At 41.4% G+C, this 17,361-nt stretch overlaps 1 protein-coding gene across 1 annotated transcript in view; it reads right to left on the minus strand.

Moving 5' to 3' along the window:
• SLC7A6 (solute carrier family 7 member 6) overlaps nt 1-17,361 on the minus strand; it is a 72,427-nt gene that overhangs the window by 20,318 nt on the left and 34,748 nt on the right. The window contains exons 4-5 of the mRNA XM_089692874.1: nt 14,160-14,304; nt 5,210-5,333 (exon numbers count right to left, since the gene is read on the minus strand). Coding sequence (XP_089549000.1) covers nt 5,210-5,333; nt 14,160-14,304 — 269 coding nt within the window. The remainder of the gene's footprint in view (nt 1-5,209; nt 5,334-14,159; nt 14,305-17,361) is intronic.

Below are 17,361 nucleotides of genomic sequence, written 5' to 3' on the forward strand. Positions count from 1 at the left end.
TGTAAACATTCTAAACCAACAGTGCTGCAGTACAGAAGGCACCATGGGATGTCAGTATAACTCTTTAGTTTAAGTCCTCATGCACACGGGACGTTCTGATAACGCTGGTAACATTAGCTGTGTAAAGTCACATTAAAAAACGTGAGTTTTTCAGCTTTTTTTTTTTTTTTAAACGTTTGTTTACCTACGTTTTTCTGCATTTGCATTTTTTAGCATTTTTAAAAAAAAACTAAAATTCAAAAAAAGTCCAAAAAAAACGCAGCTTTGCACCGTTTTACCACGTTTTTCAGCATTAGAGCGTTTTTACAGCTAAAAAACTCCTCTAGAAACCTACTAGTCCTGGTTTTTTTTTTTTTCTAACCAAAAAACGTTGATTACAGTCTATGTGTGCATGGACATATAGGATAACATGCTGGGGGGGTTTACTAGCTGTAGAAAAAAACGTCAAATGCCAAAAACAGCCGCTGTAAAAACAGCATGAGGACTTACACATCAACTCTTCCCCTCCCTAGAGTTCTGACACAGGCCTTCAAAACGTACCTGTGGAAAGTAGTGCTGGACCAATCCAGATGTTGAACACCTTTTGAAAACCTACAGATTATATAGTTGGGGGGATAATCTAAACAGTCAAATAAAGACTGCATCCATGATCCTTTGGCTAACTGTAGTCCATGTGCCACTATGCAGCTCACAGGCATTACAGTGAATATCGGGCAGTTTTAAAAACACACAGATACTGCAACATTTGAAGAATTATCTCTATGAAGTCTATGGATATTTATTATTATTATACAGTATTTATAAAGCGCCAACAGTTCACTCAGCGCCGTACATTACAATGGGAGACAGAACATGCGACAGTACAATAACAATACAATGCGATACACGAGTGGTTCGAGGGCCCTGCTCCTTGGAGCTTACAATCTAGGATATGTTAATAGCCTGATAAAAATAATTTAGATATATATAAACCAGACACCTTTGGATTTAGTCTAACACTCCCCAAAATGCTTTATTCTTTTTTTGCCATTTCAAAGTACATATTTTCAAACACCTTTAAAGTGGTTGTAAACCCTTACATATACCCAGTGAAGTGACTGGCCTCAGGAGATACACCGAGATTAAACAAATCCTCCTACATAAGTAGTACCCATTTATCTGCAGTATCTTTTTCTCTACATCTGTTCACAGTGCTGAATTGTCTGAGGGGGAAGAGAGCTGAAGTTACACACACCAGCTCAGTGAGGAAAGCTCTGAGCTGATTAGAGGGAAGGTACACCCGCTCCTCCACACAGCATGCAGGAACAGACCTGTGGCTGTCAATCTGTTGGTGATCCTTCCTGTCACCATTTTTCTCTTGGTGTCAGAAAGACTTCTTAGAAGTGATTCATGCTAATAGCAGAGGAATGAGGCAGGAGACAGAAATGACACTTGGTGCTCTGGATTGAGACAAGTACACATAGAGGGATATGCTTTGTTCATATCTCACCACTTTAAATCATGTCAGCTGAGTTCTGATATTTAACACCTCTCCTGCATCAACAAAAGATGTATCTACCTGCTCTTGGGCACAAAAAAAACAAACAAAAAGCAGCTGACACAATTTGCAGGCAACAAATATCAAAATACTTATAATTACAGTGCTGCGCTACTGATTACACACAAAAAAAAAAAGACAAAAATAATTGCAACGACAGATAACAGGAAAGTCCTTCAAAGCAGTCCTTTAAAAAGTAACCAGTGGATAGCCAGGTAAAGCCACCTTGAGTGTGCTCAAAATCCATGAAGTGGTGCCCAAAAAGGAGTTATCCTCTACCTCCACCCAGCACATACAGCTTCTTACCAGATATTGTTAAGCACCAACGTTTAAGCGGTCCGAGTGCGCTCATGTATCATAGTGGCAGAACCGGACTTCCAGGATCCCAATCCTCTGACAACTGTAGATCATAGGTCCACTCCCAAGATGATAGATCACTCCACCAACACAAACAGTTACCTCTCCAGCACATACAAAGTAATGACGAAATGCGTAGGGTGGAGTCACGGCATGTGACATTGTGTAGTGGACCATCTTGTTGGTTTGAAACATCTGTTACTTTGTGACATGCTGAAATATTTTAGATCTATGTGACTGCACTGAATTTAATAAATGTGAAAGTTCTCTTTTTACTACATTATAAGACGGCTTTTTCCCCCTCTTTTAATTTGTATGTGTTGGAGAGGTACAGTGGTTACAGAAAAGAATCACCCTTCTTTAAAATAATCACATTTTGTTACATTGCAGCCTGAAATGAAGACAGACATAGTTTTTGTTTTATCTAGGTGTATTTACTCAGTCCGTGTGAAAGATAGAACACCAACATGTCAGGAAAAAAATGTAAAAAAAAAAAAAAAAACAGAATCACAACGAGTTGGAAAAAGGATCACCTCCTAAAAATGACTTGTAAAATCAGACAGGTGTAGCTAATCACCTTCTCAATGGCACACAAAGCTCCATCACTACCAACAATGCCACCATCTCTCCCACCCCACATGCCAAAGTCTTGGGTGTCACCCTGGACTCCCACCTCTTCTTCCTACCCCATATCCAACTGCTATCTAGATCTTGCAGGCTCCACCTCGGCAACATCTCCAAGATACGCGCACTCCTCACCCAAGACACCACCAAACAACTCCCTCATCATCTCACGCCTGGACTACTGCAATTCCCTTCTCAATGGCCCACCCAAACGAACGCTATCCCCACTCCAGTTGATCCTAAACTCAGCGGCGAGACTCATTCACCTCACCAACCGCTCCACATCTGCCTCCCCCCTCTGGCAATCCCTTCATTGGCTCCCGATTGCCCAACACATCAAATTCAAACTGCTAACTCTGGCCTACAAAGCCATTCACAACACCGCCCCAAACTACATAACCGACCTGATACCCAAATACTACCCTACCCATGCCCTCCGCTCCTCACAGGACCTCCTACTCTCTAGCTCCCTGGTCTCCTCCTCCCAAGCCCAATTGCAGGACTTCTCTAGGACTTCCCCCATCCTCTGGAACTCCCTACCCCAATCCATCAGACTGTCACTTACTCTCCTCCCCTTCAGGCGCACCCTGAAAACCCTCCTCTTCAGGGAAGCCTACCCCAACCTCACCTAACACCTGTCCTCATCTAACAACTAACCTCCTCCACTCCTCCCACCACTCCATCCCCCACAGCCATTTCCTCCTGTACCACTTTCCCCTCCCTCCTAGATTGTAAGCTCAAAAAAGAGCAGGGCCCTCGAACCCCTCGTGTATTGTATTGTTACTGTCTTGTCTCATGTTCTGTCCCCCTTGCTACTGTACAGAACTGAGCATACCCTTTGGCGCTATATATATACTGTATAATAATAATAATAATAACTGTGATCAGCTGTGGTCATTCTGATTAGCTCAGCATGAAAAGAGCTTTCCTTGAGCATTTCAGTCCCTGGTTGTGCAACTGAAGCAAATATTCAACTATGGGTGGCAAAGCACTGTCAAAAGATCTCCGGGGTAAAGTTGTGGACAGACAAGTCAGGAGATGGACACAAAAAATATTTCTAAGGCTTTATCAATGCCTAGAAGCACAGTGAAATCTATCATTAGGAAGTGGAAGATATTTGTTACAGCACAGATCCTCAATGGATCAAGACGTTGCTCCAAATTGGATGAAAGCGCCAGGAGGAAACTGGTCAAAGCTACAAAGAGGCCTACAGCAGCTTTGAAGCAGTTCCAGGAATTTGACAAAGAGTGGTCATTGTGAGCATGTGACAATAACACAAATTCTCCACAAATGTGACTTGTATGCGAGGGTTACAAAAAAAAAATGCCACTCCTCAAGAAATGCCACATGCAGTCACGACTGAACTTTGTAAAAATGCACCTTGAAGATTCAGAGGTGACATGGAAAAAAGGAGTTATGGTCAGACGAGACTAAAATTGAATTATTTGGTCTCCGCTACGGATGTACCGATATCGGTGACGATACCAAGTATTTTCGTGAGAACTCGTATTCATGAAAATACTGCTGATACCTTAACCGATACTTTGCGGTGCGATTTGCATTAATGGACACAAACTGCACCACAAAGATTAGATTCCTGTCCAAATCGCATGCGGTTTCCCCATTGCTCCTGTGTGAACCCAGACTTGTTATAGCCCAAGTTCACACAGGAGCGGTGGGGGAAACCTCCCTGCAGGCATCCCATGCTGAGTGTCAGTGATAGGAGAGGAGAGAAAGCAGCGGGGATTTGAAATCTCCGCCGCTTTCTTTCCTCTCCTTGCAGCAATGAAAGTTTGGGGTAGATGGCATCTGATTGGTCAGCACCGTCCACGTTCACAGTGGGGAAACCACAGCGATTTGGACATGAAATTGCATTCCTGGTAAAATCGCATGCTAATCTTTGTGGTGGAATTTGCACCAATTAACGCAAAACGCACCGCAAAGTTTCAGTACTCTGTATCAGTGTGTACTTGACTGAACGTATCAGTGCATCCCTAGCCGCAACACTAAAAAAACGGTATGTCTGACTGAAATCCAATACAGCTCACCATTCACATAACGCCATTCCTACAGTAAAGCAAGGAGATGGTAATAACCTGCCATCAGGGGCGGAGTGACCATTTGGAAACTCAGCCACTGCCCGAGGGCCCGGGTCAGTAGGGGGCCCCATGAGATGCCCCTGGTACCTTTTTCATAGGCTTTTTTGAGTTTGGGAAAGGACACAGGGGCCCCATGATCCCCTATTGCCTGGGGGCCCCGTGAGTTGTCAGTCCGCCCCTGCCTGCCATGGGGGTGTTTCTCTGCAGCAGGGACTGGAGCACTTGACTGGACAGCAGAAAATATGGATGGGGCAAAATACCGTCAAATTTTTGAGGAAAATCTGCTGCCCTCTGCCAGAAAGTTGTCAATGGGAAGAATGATTACCTTACAACATGACAGTGATCCTAAGCACACAGCAGAAATGACCAGACAGTGGTTGAAGGATAAAAAGGTGAATGTCCTTGTATGGCCTAGTCACAGCAAACTCAGTGATTCTATTTTTTGAATTCTTTTCTGACCTGTTGGTGTTATATTTTTCACTTGGATGAAAGAGATAACACCTCCTGCATCCTTCAGGATTAAACTAAATAAAAAAAAAAAAAAATCTATAAAAATAATGCATTTTTTTCACACACAGAAAGCTTTACTCACCACAGCCACTGCATCGCTGGAAATAACCGCATTCAAGTCTAGTACTGTATAATAAGCCACATTGGTGAGAATATAAATGACGGTAACAATGGGCATTGAAATAGCAATAGACAATGGCAAGTTCCTGAAAAAAAACAAAAAAACGAACAACATGCATTAGTTGACATTCGTACAGTATTATGCACTCTATACTGGTAATACAGCACAAAGGAACCTACAAAGTCACTGAATACATTGTCACCATGCCTCCAAGAAGCACACATATGCTGAAGAATTAAAAATTCCCATGCTATGTATTAGAAACCATTAGCAGCCACGACTGCTCAGCATTTCAAAACTGATGTTGAAGTGAGCTCCCACAGACTCACAATGTGACTGTATCTTGAAGTAAAGTACCTGTGCTGTTTCCCTGGAGGCATACAGTACTTTCCCTGACTCTTCTCACTTAGTTCAGTTTTACTAATCCACAATGAATACACTCTAAATCTCCATGGATTATAGCCAGATATAAGGGATTCCAATAGGTTTTCCAGTAATATACTTTAGGTTGGTTTTAGATATTCCTCCGACGGTAATGCAGCCAGCCAATGAATGAATCAGACAAGTGAACAGCTTATCGAAGTGTAGTACTTTAGTAGGAATCAAGATCACATAGACAAAAATATTCCACTCACTTGTACAGGTGCCTGTAAACCAGCACCAGTGTTTCAGGCATATATGTTTTTAAAGATGGTCGCTTTGCACTTCAAGCCTCGCTTTCACTTAGTTATTCCCGGACCCGGAAGTGACGTATGATGCTCCCATGTACGTTTCACCCAAAAAGCCACATCACCCTGAATGCGCCCGATCTTGTCTGATCTCGGAAGCTAAGCAGGGTCGTACCTGGATGGGAGACCGCCTGGGAACATCAGGTGCTGTAGGCTAAAATGTTTTGCAAGGACCAAAATTGAGTTAACCATCAGGTGGTACTAATCTTGTACGTATTGCACTATAAGAAGTTTATTGTTTGGGCAAATGTAGTGCCTATGTAATTATATGTTATTTGCACGTCGTATGTGTCAATCACACTTAATTAGGGCAGCTTCACTTAGAATAGAATAACACTGAGACAAGATTTGTCTAGGGTACCTACAGTTGGCCCAAGGTTTGGGGGCCTTACACTATATCGAGTGATTAGTTATAGGGAATATTTGTACACACACACACACACACATCCCTTCTATATTGTATTTTGAGAGATAGAGATATATATATATATATATATATATATATATATATATATATATATATATATAAAAATATATAGCACCTACCTATTCTATCTTTATTTCTACGCACAATTAATACACAGCTAGAGGAAAAACAGCTTCCATCAGTACATAGATACACAGATATTTTGCTACTTTAAAAATGCAGGTAAAGCAATGTGCTGTTAAAAGCGGAGCTCCACTCACCCTGTCAAAAAATAAAATTCAGTAGCTACAAAAACTGTAGCTGCTGACTTTTAAAAAAAAAACAGCCACTTACCTGTCCCTCGGTCCCGCGGTATGCCCCCCGCAGCCCGTTTCATCGGCCGTCCAGTACTCCAGGAGGCCGGCATCTTCAGTGTGGGCACCCGGCTGTGACTGCTTGTGGCTTCACAGCCGGGTACCCACTGCGCATGCGCGAGCAGCGCTGCGCTTCATGAATGGTCCTGTTGTCTTCTGGGACCTGCCACGTGTCCCAAAAGACTACAGGAAGGGAGGGAGGACACCTTCCGCTTCCGATCGCCTAGGCGATCGGACCGAAGTGGAAGCGGGTACCTGTCAAATTCGAGTCCCCCGTCCCCCAAAGTAGCCAATCCTTAAAGGGGAGCGGGGGAGCAGTGGGTGGAGCTCCGCTTTAAAACGTGCTAGAAAACTGACCACACCAGGATCATCAATTCCCCAGCACACTCCCTCTCCATGCACATCACTGCCCTCTCCTAAACTTGGAGTGTCTAATTACGATCTGTGTTGACCCAGCTCCTCTTCCCTCACCAGCCTACATAACCTTTAATGTAGCTGCCGGGGAAAAAGAAAAAAGGGGAATTACTATAGAGTGTCACTTGAATGAGGACTACTGACATCATATCCAAGCTGGTGGTGCCCAGCAGCAGACTCAGGGCTTTTGGATGTCTACAGAATAGAGGCTTTTACAGGTAAACGACATGCATAAAAAATGTTTATTGCACAAATAAACTTTTAGGAAGATTTTGTTGAAATGAACGATCTGGTCTCTTTGAAGTGACACAGAGATGCAGATCCAGCATCTGGGACTGCCCCATAAAAACGGTGACTCAGTGAACAGGCATGGCTAGCAATGAAGAGGATTTCTACCAAGAAGTGATCAGTCCTGCAGGAAATTGCTGTGCTACAGAGATAAGTAAAACGTTAGAGTGAGGGGTGTTGGTGTAGATCAGTATAGGTGTGGGGGGGGGGGGGGGGAGTGGATTAATAGATTAAATGATGCAATAATGATGGAATTTAAGGATTAAATGTATTTTGTGTAATAGTACAGTTGCCTTTTAAAGGGAAAGTAGTGGGTATTTTACGTGTACATATACACGGAGCAGCCATAACTTTAGATCACCGAGAAGCAAAGTGAATAACATTGACCATCTTGTTACAATGGCATCTGACAAAGGGTGGGATGTATTAGGCAGCAATTAAACATGTTGTCCATGAAGTCGATGTTTTGAAAGCAGAAAAAAAAAAAAAGGGCATCGCAGTTTGTTGGATGTGTGTAGCCACAGACCAGTCAGGGTGCCCATGCAGACCCATGTCCACACCATCAGAACTGGACCCACGGAGTAATGGAAGAAGATGGCCTGATCTGATGAATCATTTTCTTTTATATCATGTGGATAGCAGACATACTGTATGCATTGCTTAGCTGTGGAAGAGATGGCACCAGGATGCAGTATGGGAAGAAGGCAAGCCGGTGGAGGAAGTGTGATACTTTGGGAAATGTTCTGCTGGAAAACCTTGTGTCCTGTTATTCATGTGGATGTTACTTGATACGTATCACCTACCTAAACATTGTTGTTGACCAAGTACACCCCTTTATGGAAACCGTATTCCCTGATGGCAGTGGCTGCCTTCAGCAGCATAAATCACCCTGCTTTGCTGCAAAAATGGTTCCAGAATGGTCTGAGGAACACAGATTTGATGTGTTGACTTGGCCTCCAAATTCTTCAGATCTCAATCCAATGGAGTATCTGTGGGATGTTCTGCAAAAACAAACCCGATGTATCGAGGTCTCACCTTGCAATTTATAGGACTTAATGGATATGCTGACAGCTTGGTGCCTGATACTACAGCATACCTGCAGAGGTCTAGTGGCATCCATGCCACAACTGGTCAGAGCTGTTTTGGCGGTAAAAGAGGGTTCTACTCAATATTAGGTGGGTCATCAATGTTATGGCTGATCAGTGTACACGGAGTACAATTTAATTTTGAGCTACTATTACAGCATTGACCCTAAAGTATTTATGATATTAATTCCACATCTCTGTTATGGATTAAAATGTTACTAAACCATGGACCCTGCATTCACTATATCTGGTCTCCCACAGTACACAGAACATGAAAACGCAATTAGGTTAGCAAATATAAACTGATAAACATCTTTTCTCATCATTAGTTAGAGCAGTCTTGTGAATTCTATCAGTGTCCAGCTGAGCACTTGTTAAAGCTTGTAGGAGGAGTTTTCTCTAGGAGGATGTAGAACCCCTGACCTCTGTGTGGACAGTGCTGATTGGGCCTGTGCTGAACACTTGCACACTCCCAAGAAAAAAACTAAAAACAAAAACCCTCTCTAGCAATGCACATCAAATGGAGCATTTGCAGTATCTCCACATGACAGGGTGGATAAAAATCGATTTTATTTTATTTTTTTTTTTATTTAAATTGGATTTTTTTTTATTTTTATCCAATTTATTATAATAAAATGCTTTTGGAGTACAAATCTATCTAAATATAGTTTCCTATTTATGATACATTAATAATTTAGTTTATTCAGCATGAAATGGAGCTTAGTTATGTAGTATGAGGCTGTGTATTCTGCAATATTTACATTTTCGGTAAACTCACTCAATGAATCCAAGCTCTGCAAGCTGAGATAACATGCACTGCATTGATGCATTCACACAATTTCACAGTAACCATGAGAAAAAACATGAAATAAAAGAATTTGAGTTGTTCTCCAGCTATGTGTGATTAACCTATTAACCTAAAATCGGTTGTGATATCGCTGTTTTACTAACCTCACAGCTTAATATTCTAAAAAGGAAACCTTCACTGGGTTTGCAAATATTAAACATTCTAACTACCAGCAAGAATGAGTCGGATTTCATACATTTAAAGAGCACGTCAGTTTAGATCCATCATGGCAGCACATGTTAGCGGGCATCCACTTCCCTGCTGCAGCCACGTCTCTCACCTTGTTGTGTCACTGCCGCATCACCATTCATCCCATTAAAGTGAATGGGACTCTCAGAGAGTCTACAGCAGGTCAGAGAAGGAGCCGCTGCAGGACAGAGATGACAGTTGCTCTTTAAAAATTATGATTTGAATCGAGCCTTTTCACTAGTGATGTAAATCATGATTTAAATCAACTTAATTTAAATCAAATCCACCCTGCCACACAACATGTCTTATCAGGAAATAAGAGGAGGCACTGGAAAAAGGGGAGGATCAGAGAAGTCAGGATCAAAACAGTATTTTTACACAATACAGAGGATTAACCCCTTAGGTTCCACAGTGAGTATAACAAGCACGTATTACTGCATATACAAACTGATGTTACTGTTGTGGGTTTAGTAACACTTTAACCACCAGATGAAGCAAACAATTTGCAATCAATCAACTTCCTTAAAACAGTTGAAATAAAGAAGCAGTCAGGCAGGGAATGCATTTTTTTTAGTTGGCTGACTCATGCAATTTCATTGTAAAAAAGAGCAGTAAATCACAACCACTGTGTAGTGCTAGAAAAACAGAAAGCAGAGCCTGCAGTAATGCAGATGTAATGAGCAAATATGGCCGTCCTCCATGAATATAGAGATTTATGAATTGAAACATTTTTTTGTTAATAGGTTATAGTTCTGAATTGCTGTCATTAGACCAGAGCTTTTCTTTAACACCAGCATGCAGGATGAAGACCAAATAAATCCAGTGCAAAAGCCATAGCTAGGATCTGGATATCTACAGGATGTTCAACATGCTGTGCCAAACACTGTAAAGAAATGCTGGCTATACACTAACAACCTACTAATAAAGGATACTCAAAGCTGAAGTCCAGGTAGGATTTCTATTGCATACATATACAAGTCTAGCTTGGAAAAAATGTGAGTATATATAGCTCTTCAATAATGTACAGTAGATCTAAACCAACATTTCCCCCCCCCCCCCCCCCGATTTTCTTTTTTGTATCAATATCAAATAAATATAGTAATCAAACAGTCCAAACATAAACAGCACTCCCCTTCTGAAATATAGTGATGTATGTTTTGATTATTCGATTCACGTCTCATACCGGAGGGGCCTCTGGGGAAGCTGACAATCACTGGCCGGGGCATGGTGGTCCTCTACCCCAATGATTATTAAAAAGGTACCTACTCTGTGTATAAATGGCAGCTATTTTAACCACTTTCTCGCTTCCCTATAGCAGATATATTGCTACAGAGCAGCAGAGGTGCGCAAAATCACATTATATATATATATATATATGAGATTTTACATTGCCAGGTAGGAGGCAAGAGCCGCGCATGCACCCTACCCACGCTGCTATTCACAGCCTCGGCTGTCAATCGCCGGGTCCTGGCCAGTGATCACTCGCCGGCACCCGGTGATCGCAGAGCATTACCAATGGAGGGAGAGAACTGTAAGTAAACAATACAGTTCTCTCCTCTGTCAGCTCCTGCACACTGCTTTGCATGAGTGCAGTTAAAACTCTTTGATCGCCCCACATGTTAAACCCTTCCTGCCCAGTGCCATTAGTACAGTGTCAGTGCTTTTTATTAGAAATGATCACTGTATTGGTGTCACTGGGGATGTCAGTGACACCAAGTCAGTTCCCATCCAGTGTCAGAATGCCCGCCGCAGTCCCGCTATAAGTCGCCGATCACCACCATTACTAGTAAAATGAAAAAAAAAAATCCCAGTATATATACCGCCAATTGTAAACGCTACAACTTTCATGTAAACCAATTAATTTACACGTATTTTTTTTTTTCCCAAAGTCATGTAGCAGAATACATTTTGGCCTAAATTTATGACGAAATTTGATTTTTTACATTTTTTTACAGGACATGTTCAATACCAAAAGTCAAAAATATTGTTTTTTCTCAAAATTGTTTTTTTTTTTTTTGATAGCGCAAAAAATAAAAAAAACGCAAAGCTGATCAAATACCACTGAAAGAAAGCTGTTTTTGTGGGTAAAAAGGACATACATTTCACTTGGGTGCAGCGTTGCATGACCGCGCAATGGTCAGTTAAAGTAACGCAGCGCCGTAACACAAAAAATTGCCTGGTCAGGAAAGGGGGGGGGGGGGGAATCCTCAGGAGGGCAAGTGGTTAAAATGATAGGACACGTACTATATTTTTGAATGCATTTGGTCCCCTTGGATAAATTACTACCTTCAACAACATTATAAATCGAATAATCCAATGCATAGTACCTACTATTTGGTATAAGGACATTTGGCTAAGCAAAGCTCCAAGTTTCATCTACTTATCCCCATTTTCTCGTCTTACTCTTGAAAATGAAACCCTCTCAAATAACAATCTCATTGTCTAAACTGCCCCATACTGTAACATGATTTATAAGGACACCATATTGGTGTCACCTGTGTTTGCAGCATCTCCATAGTAACATTTCTAAACTGACTGTGCTAATATATGGGTAACAACTACAGCCATGATTGTTGATTTTACTGCTTTATGCTTTTTAAGGTTGTATGTACTATGCAGAGACACATTTGGACTTCCGTATGTCAAGTACAGGGGGATTCTGGTATAGTGTATTGCTTCATGGATTGTGGCTAATTTGATCAAACATTGGTTTTGAAAAGTCTATGCTATGCTATACTGTGAAACAATTGTTCTGACTTGTATTGTAAACTAAGAAATGATACAATGTACATATGCAGCATACCTTCAGTAAACATTGAAACAAAAATAAAATCATTTGGAGATTGCTTATCAGGCCAAACACTTATGTTTGAGGGCGGCTTCACACTGGGCCTGCTTTTGCTAAAGCACAGCTAACCTGCTGTTTGTGTGGATTAGGCGCGCTTTCCCATAGACTTCTATGAGGACCTATGGTTTTGCTGAGGTTCAGAAAGGGCATGCTGCATCTTAGGTGCACTTTCTGAAACCACACCAAAACCAAGGGAAATCATAGAAGATAATGAAAATGCCATGAAGATGGAAGCAACAAAAAAAAAAAAAAAAAAAAAAAAAAAAGCACAAGATTGGATTATGGAAGTTAGCAGAACCACTGCTTATTTACTAAGCTCTGAAGCAACTGCACATAGCAAAGTGCACAGTCTATTTGTCGTTAGTAAATCAACCCCTATATTTCCCATGAAAGGCAGCAGGGATCTCACAGGGGCCACCCTAATTCAACAACTGTCCAATTATCTTCCTGGAGTGTTGAATTCTGTAAAGAATGACAAGAGGTTGCAGAGCTGGGGAAGGTAGGAGTGATGAGTCTCTTTTCTACTAGCTCTTTGATGGGTGTTTAACCACTTGCCAACCGCGCTATAGCCGAATGACAGCTACAGCGCGGTTGTCCAGTTCTGGGATGGTGTCATATGACATCCTTCCAGAACGCGCCTCCCATGTGCCCCAGGGGCGCGCACCTGGCGATCTCCGTGATTGCTGCGTCCTACGGACACAGCTGATCACATGATGTGTCAAAAGCTGCCTTTTACCACATGATCAGCTGTGTCCGATGACACAGCAGATCACCGGGTAAATGCAGTTGCCAGTTATCGGGTGCACTTTCGTCACGCTGTCACGGCGTGAGGAAAGTACTGCTGATAACCGGCAATTGTCAGAGGACGCATCAACACTGATGATCAGTGTTCTGATGATCAGTGCCCAGCAGTGCCACCCAGCAGCGACTCCCACCAGTGCTGCCCACAAGTGCCCAGCAGTGCCTCGTAGTGCCACCCACCTGTGCCCAGCAGTGCCACCCACCAGTGCCCCCCATCAGTGCCACACAGTGCTGCCAGTAAGTGCCACCTATCAGTGCCCATCGTTGCATATCAGTGCCGCTTCATCAGTGCCACCTATCAGTGACCATTATTGCAGCCTCCTCAATGCACATCAGTGAAGGACAAAAATGACCTGTTTGCAAAATGTTATAATAGAAACAAAGAAAAACTTTTTTTTGCTCTATTTTTTGTTTATAGCGCAAAAAAATAAACCCAGCGGCAAGTAAATACCACCAAAAGAAAGCTCTATTTGTGTAAAAAAAAAATAACATTTTCATTAGGGTACAGTGTTGCATGACCACACAATTGTCATTCAAAGTGCGACAGCACTGGAAGCTGAAAATTGTCCTGGGCAGGAAGGGGGTATAAGTGCCCAGTAGGCAAGTGGTTAAACCAAACAAGGTCTCGAAGTAAAAAACTAAGAAAAGAGGGGAAAGAAAAAAAAAAATTTTATCTAGAAGGGGCACATTGAGTGACATCGCCCATCTTCAAGTGTACATGCAGGCTCACTTGATATATATTTTATACATTGCTTGCAAAAACTACATCGTGTGGTCAGAGAAAGACTAGGCACACAACAGGATTTTCACTTTACTAAGACTGAACAATCTATTACATACGTGAAAGTAATTTTTTGTAAAGTGATCAATTACACTCTTATAGTGAATTGCCACCTAGCCAAAAGCTGACCTTTCCTGACACAATTGTTACCTTTCAGGGTTCTTAATTTCCTCTGTGACATAGTTCAGTGTGTCCCAGCCGGAATAAGAGAAGAGAGCGGAATACAGAGCTAACGATATGTCACCAGCGTGCCATGATGACCCAGCAAACGAATCCTCAAAGTGCTCGGTTTTCCCTGGGGGGGGACAAATCACAGTACAAATGAAGCACACAGCCAATTTGTGAACTTCAAAAGCTCAGAACATCTAATGAGAACTGTGAATGCTTTTGTCTTCTAGTGCATCCACCCTGATATTAAATTTGTTAGACTGGCACTTGCTATTTACATTTACTGCAAAGCAAATTAGATCAAAGTCCACAAACTTTTCCAGCTTGTCAGTCATATTCAAGTACAGCAATAAAATGGTGTAAAGGAGTGTTATGTTCTTATTTAAAGCTGACCTATTGTTTTTAAAAAAATAATTCCTTGCTTTAATATTTACAAACTCTAAAAAATATAGTTACAGCACAACCCCATTCATTTGAATAGGTCACGTTCAGGGATGGTTGTGCCCAGTGTTGGGGGTTAAAACAGGCGGTGAGGAGGCGGCATATAACTAGCTCCTCGCCTGTCAAATGCCTTCTGAAACATGATCCAGTCCTATCAGATATAGCATGCTAAATGGAAGAGTGGCACACAATCCTTTATGCTGTATTACTGTGGAGTTATTTGGGACCCAGAAACACTCCAGGCCTTGAAAAATAAGGAGTTCCTTTTCTTAAATGTTAATTTTTAGAAGCAGTGACTCATAGTAAACCATCAGAAACTATCTAGTTCTGGTCTGCACAGGAAATATGAGTGGTTGCTATGGGGTTCGGCATCTTTGAATTAGCACTCAGCCAAATAATATCATAGGGGAGATTTACTACAATTCATGCGCTCAGAATCTGGTGCAGCTGGGCATAGTAGCCAATCAGCTTGTTCAATTAAGCTGTGGCAATAAAACCTGGAAGCCGATTGGTTTCTATACAGAGTTGCACCAGATTTTGCACTCTCCAGTTTTAGTAATAACCCTCCATATATTTGTTTTCGCATTATTTTAAACTGCAGTTTTTATGGTCAACTTAGTACAAACAGTTCTCCAAGTTCCTCTAACTGTGAAAGAAATTAAACCTGGAGAATTTTAGTTAAGAAAAATGACAAAAAAAGAAAGAAAAAGGAAAAAAAAAAATCCATAATGCAGTGTGTGTTTGCCATTTCAAAGCTAAAAACATACAAAAAAGCTACAGAAAGGACATCAAAGGGAGGACATCATAGCAACTGTCCTGTCAGCCGAGTGCTATAAAAACAGAGACTCGGGCAGGCCTATTCTACAAAACAATGAAAAGAGTAATAATACCATGCATGCTGCTGAAACCATAACAACCAATCAGAAACAAATAAACTACTAATCTAACAAGAATAAACTGAAATTTAATTGGCTGCCATTATTGTACACATTACTGACAAAGGGCTTGTTCACATGTGTGGCAATATATTGAGCCCCTCTGAAAAACAATCAGCACTGGATAGCTGTTCAGGGGCATTTGACAGGAGGCGAGGAGGTGATATCCACCTCCTCACTGCTTGATTTAACCTCTAAACGGCACACCACCATGCCACAACCACATGCATTGCATGCAGCGGTGGACCAGTTGCAACACGGCCCCACAAGCTCGCATGGGTCAGGTTCAGCAGCAGGAACGCCCATCAAATGCAACATACTTCTGTGGTATGTGTACAGTCCTGAGTGGCTGCATGTCTGTGGGCAGTCAGGAGGCAGTAAAACCATGGCTCAACTGCCTGGTGTTACCGCCCCCTAGCTGCACATGTGAATTAAGTTACTAAACCTAAGGACTGCAGCCGTGTTACCCTGCCCACCAGCACATAAAAAGATGAATCAATTTTTCTTTTAAACTCATTTTATCAAAACATTCAAAAACACAGCTACAAGGTGATTTACAGTTATGTCAGGTATTACACGAGTAAGTCCTGTTACCTTTCCAATCTGCCACATTGTTTGTGAACTAGTAAATGTAGTTACGATTACACAGGTATTAATGTCTTGTCCTGTATCACCTCAGTTTCATGCATTCCAAACATCAGATCGGCTGATGGCATTCATACTTGTAGGACATGATTTCTATACTATCAAACCAGGAGAGTTTAAGCTTCTACAGGTACCCCACCAGCATCAGACATTTGTTTAGGATTTTTTTTCTTTAAATTGGAAAGTGAAAAAAAAAAAAAATTATATCTATCTATATATATATATATATATATACACATATACACACACACACACACACACACACACACACACACACATATATATATATATACATATATATATATATATATATACATACATACATACATATACACACACACATATATATATATATATATATATATATATATATATATATATATATACATATACACACACACACACATATATATATATATATATATATCTTTTAATAACTAGATTTTGTGTTTTTTAGTTTTGAAGTGAAGAAGGGTTACAACACTTGTCAAGTTGTTATTGCTGTTTGTGCCCCAATTAGGTAGATTCCCCCTCTCTATTTGTCATGTTTACTGTTGTCATTGAAAGTGAAATAAAATCCCAAAATTATTGGATGTCCCCAGAACAGCAATAGAGGGAAGATCTTTCAAAGGGGGGCACTAGTTTTGGTGACAACTAGGGATTCCCTCAATTTGATAGGATTAGTTCTCACTCAAAGTTTTGGCTATGGGACAGAAAGTGATGAGAACCCCCCCAATGGGGCACAGATGGCAAAAAAAAAAAAAAAAACCTGACAGGAGTTATGACCCTCTCCTACTCTGTCTAAAATGAAAGAAACAGTATTTCCTTTAGATCTACTTTAAAGCTGGCCAAAGATGGTTGGCATCTTCTGCTGAACTGGCCGAGATTGAAGCCATCCATAAGCAGGCTGATTGTATCCAAATCGATTGTTGTACAACTTGGGTAAAATCAGCCTGTCAGATTTTCCTGCGATTATTGCCAGTGGCTACAGCCGCTAACAATATTCACTGTGTTCTCCTGGCGGGGACAGCTGCCTCTCTGCTGGTAGAGCACAATAGTTTCGCAGGAGGGATTCCCCCATCAACATTGACTGTGTTGATAGGGGAATTGAGTGATTTTCTTTCCTCCAATTTGTGGTTGCAGGAAAGAAAATCGCATCATCG

The sequence above is a fragment of the Staurois parvus genome, unplaced genomic scaffold (assembly GCF_062004578.1).
Source record: "Staurois parvus isolate SC_StPar_1 unplaced genomic scaffold, SC_StPar_1.0 ptg000607l, whole genome shotgun sequence".
Classification (NCBI taxonomy): Eukaryota; Metazoa; Chordata; class Amphibia; order Anura; family Ranidae; genus Staurois; species Staurois parvus.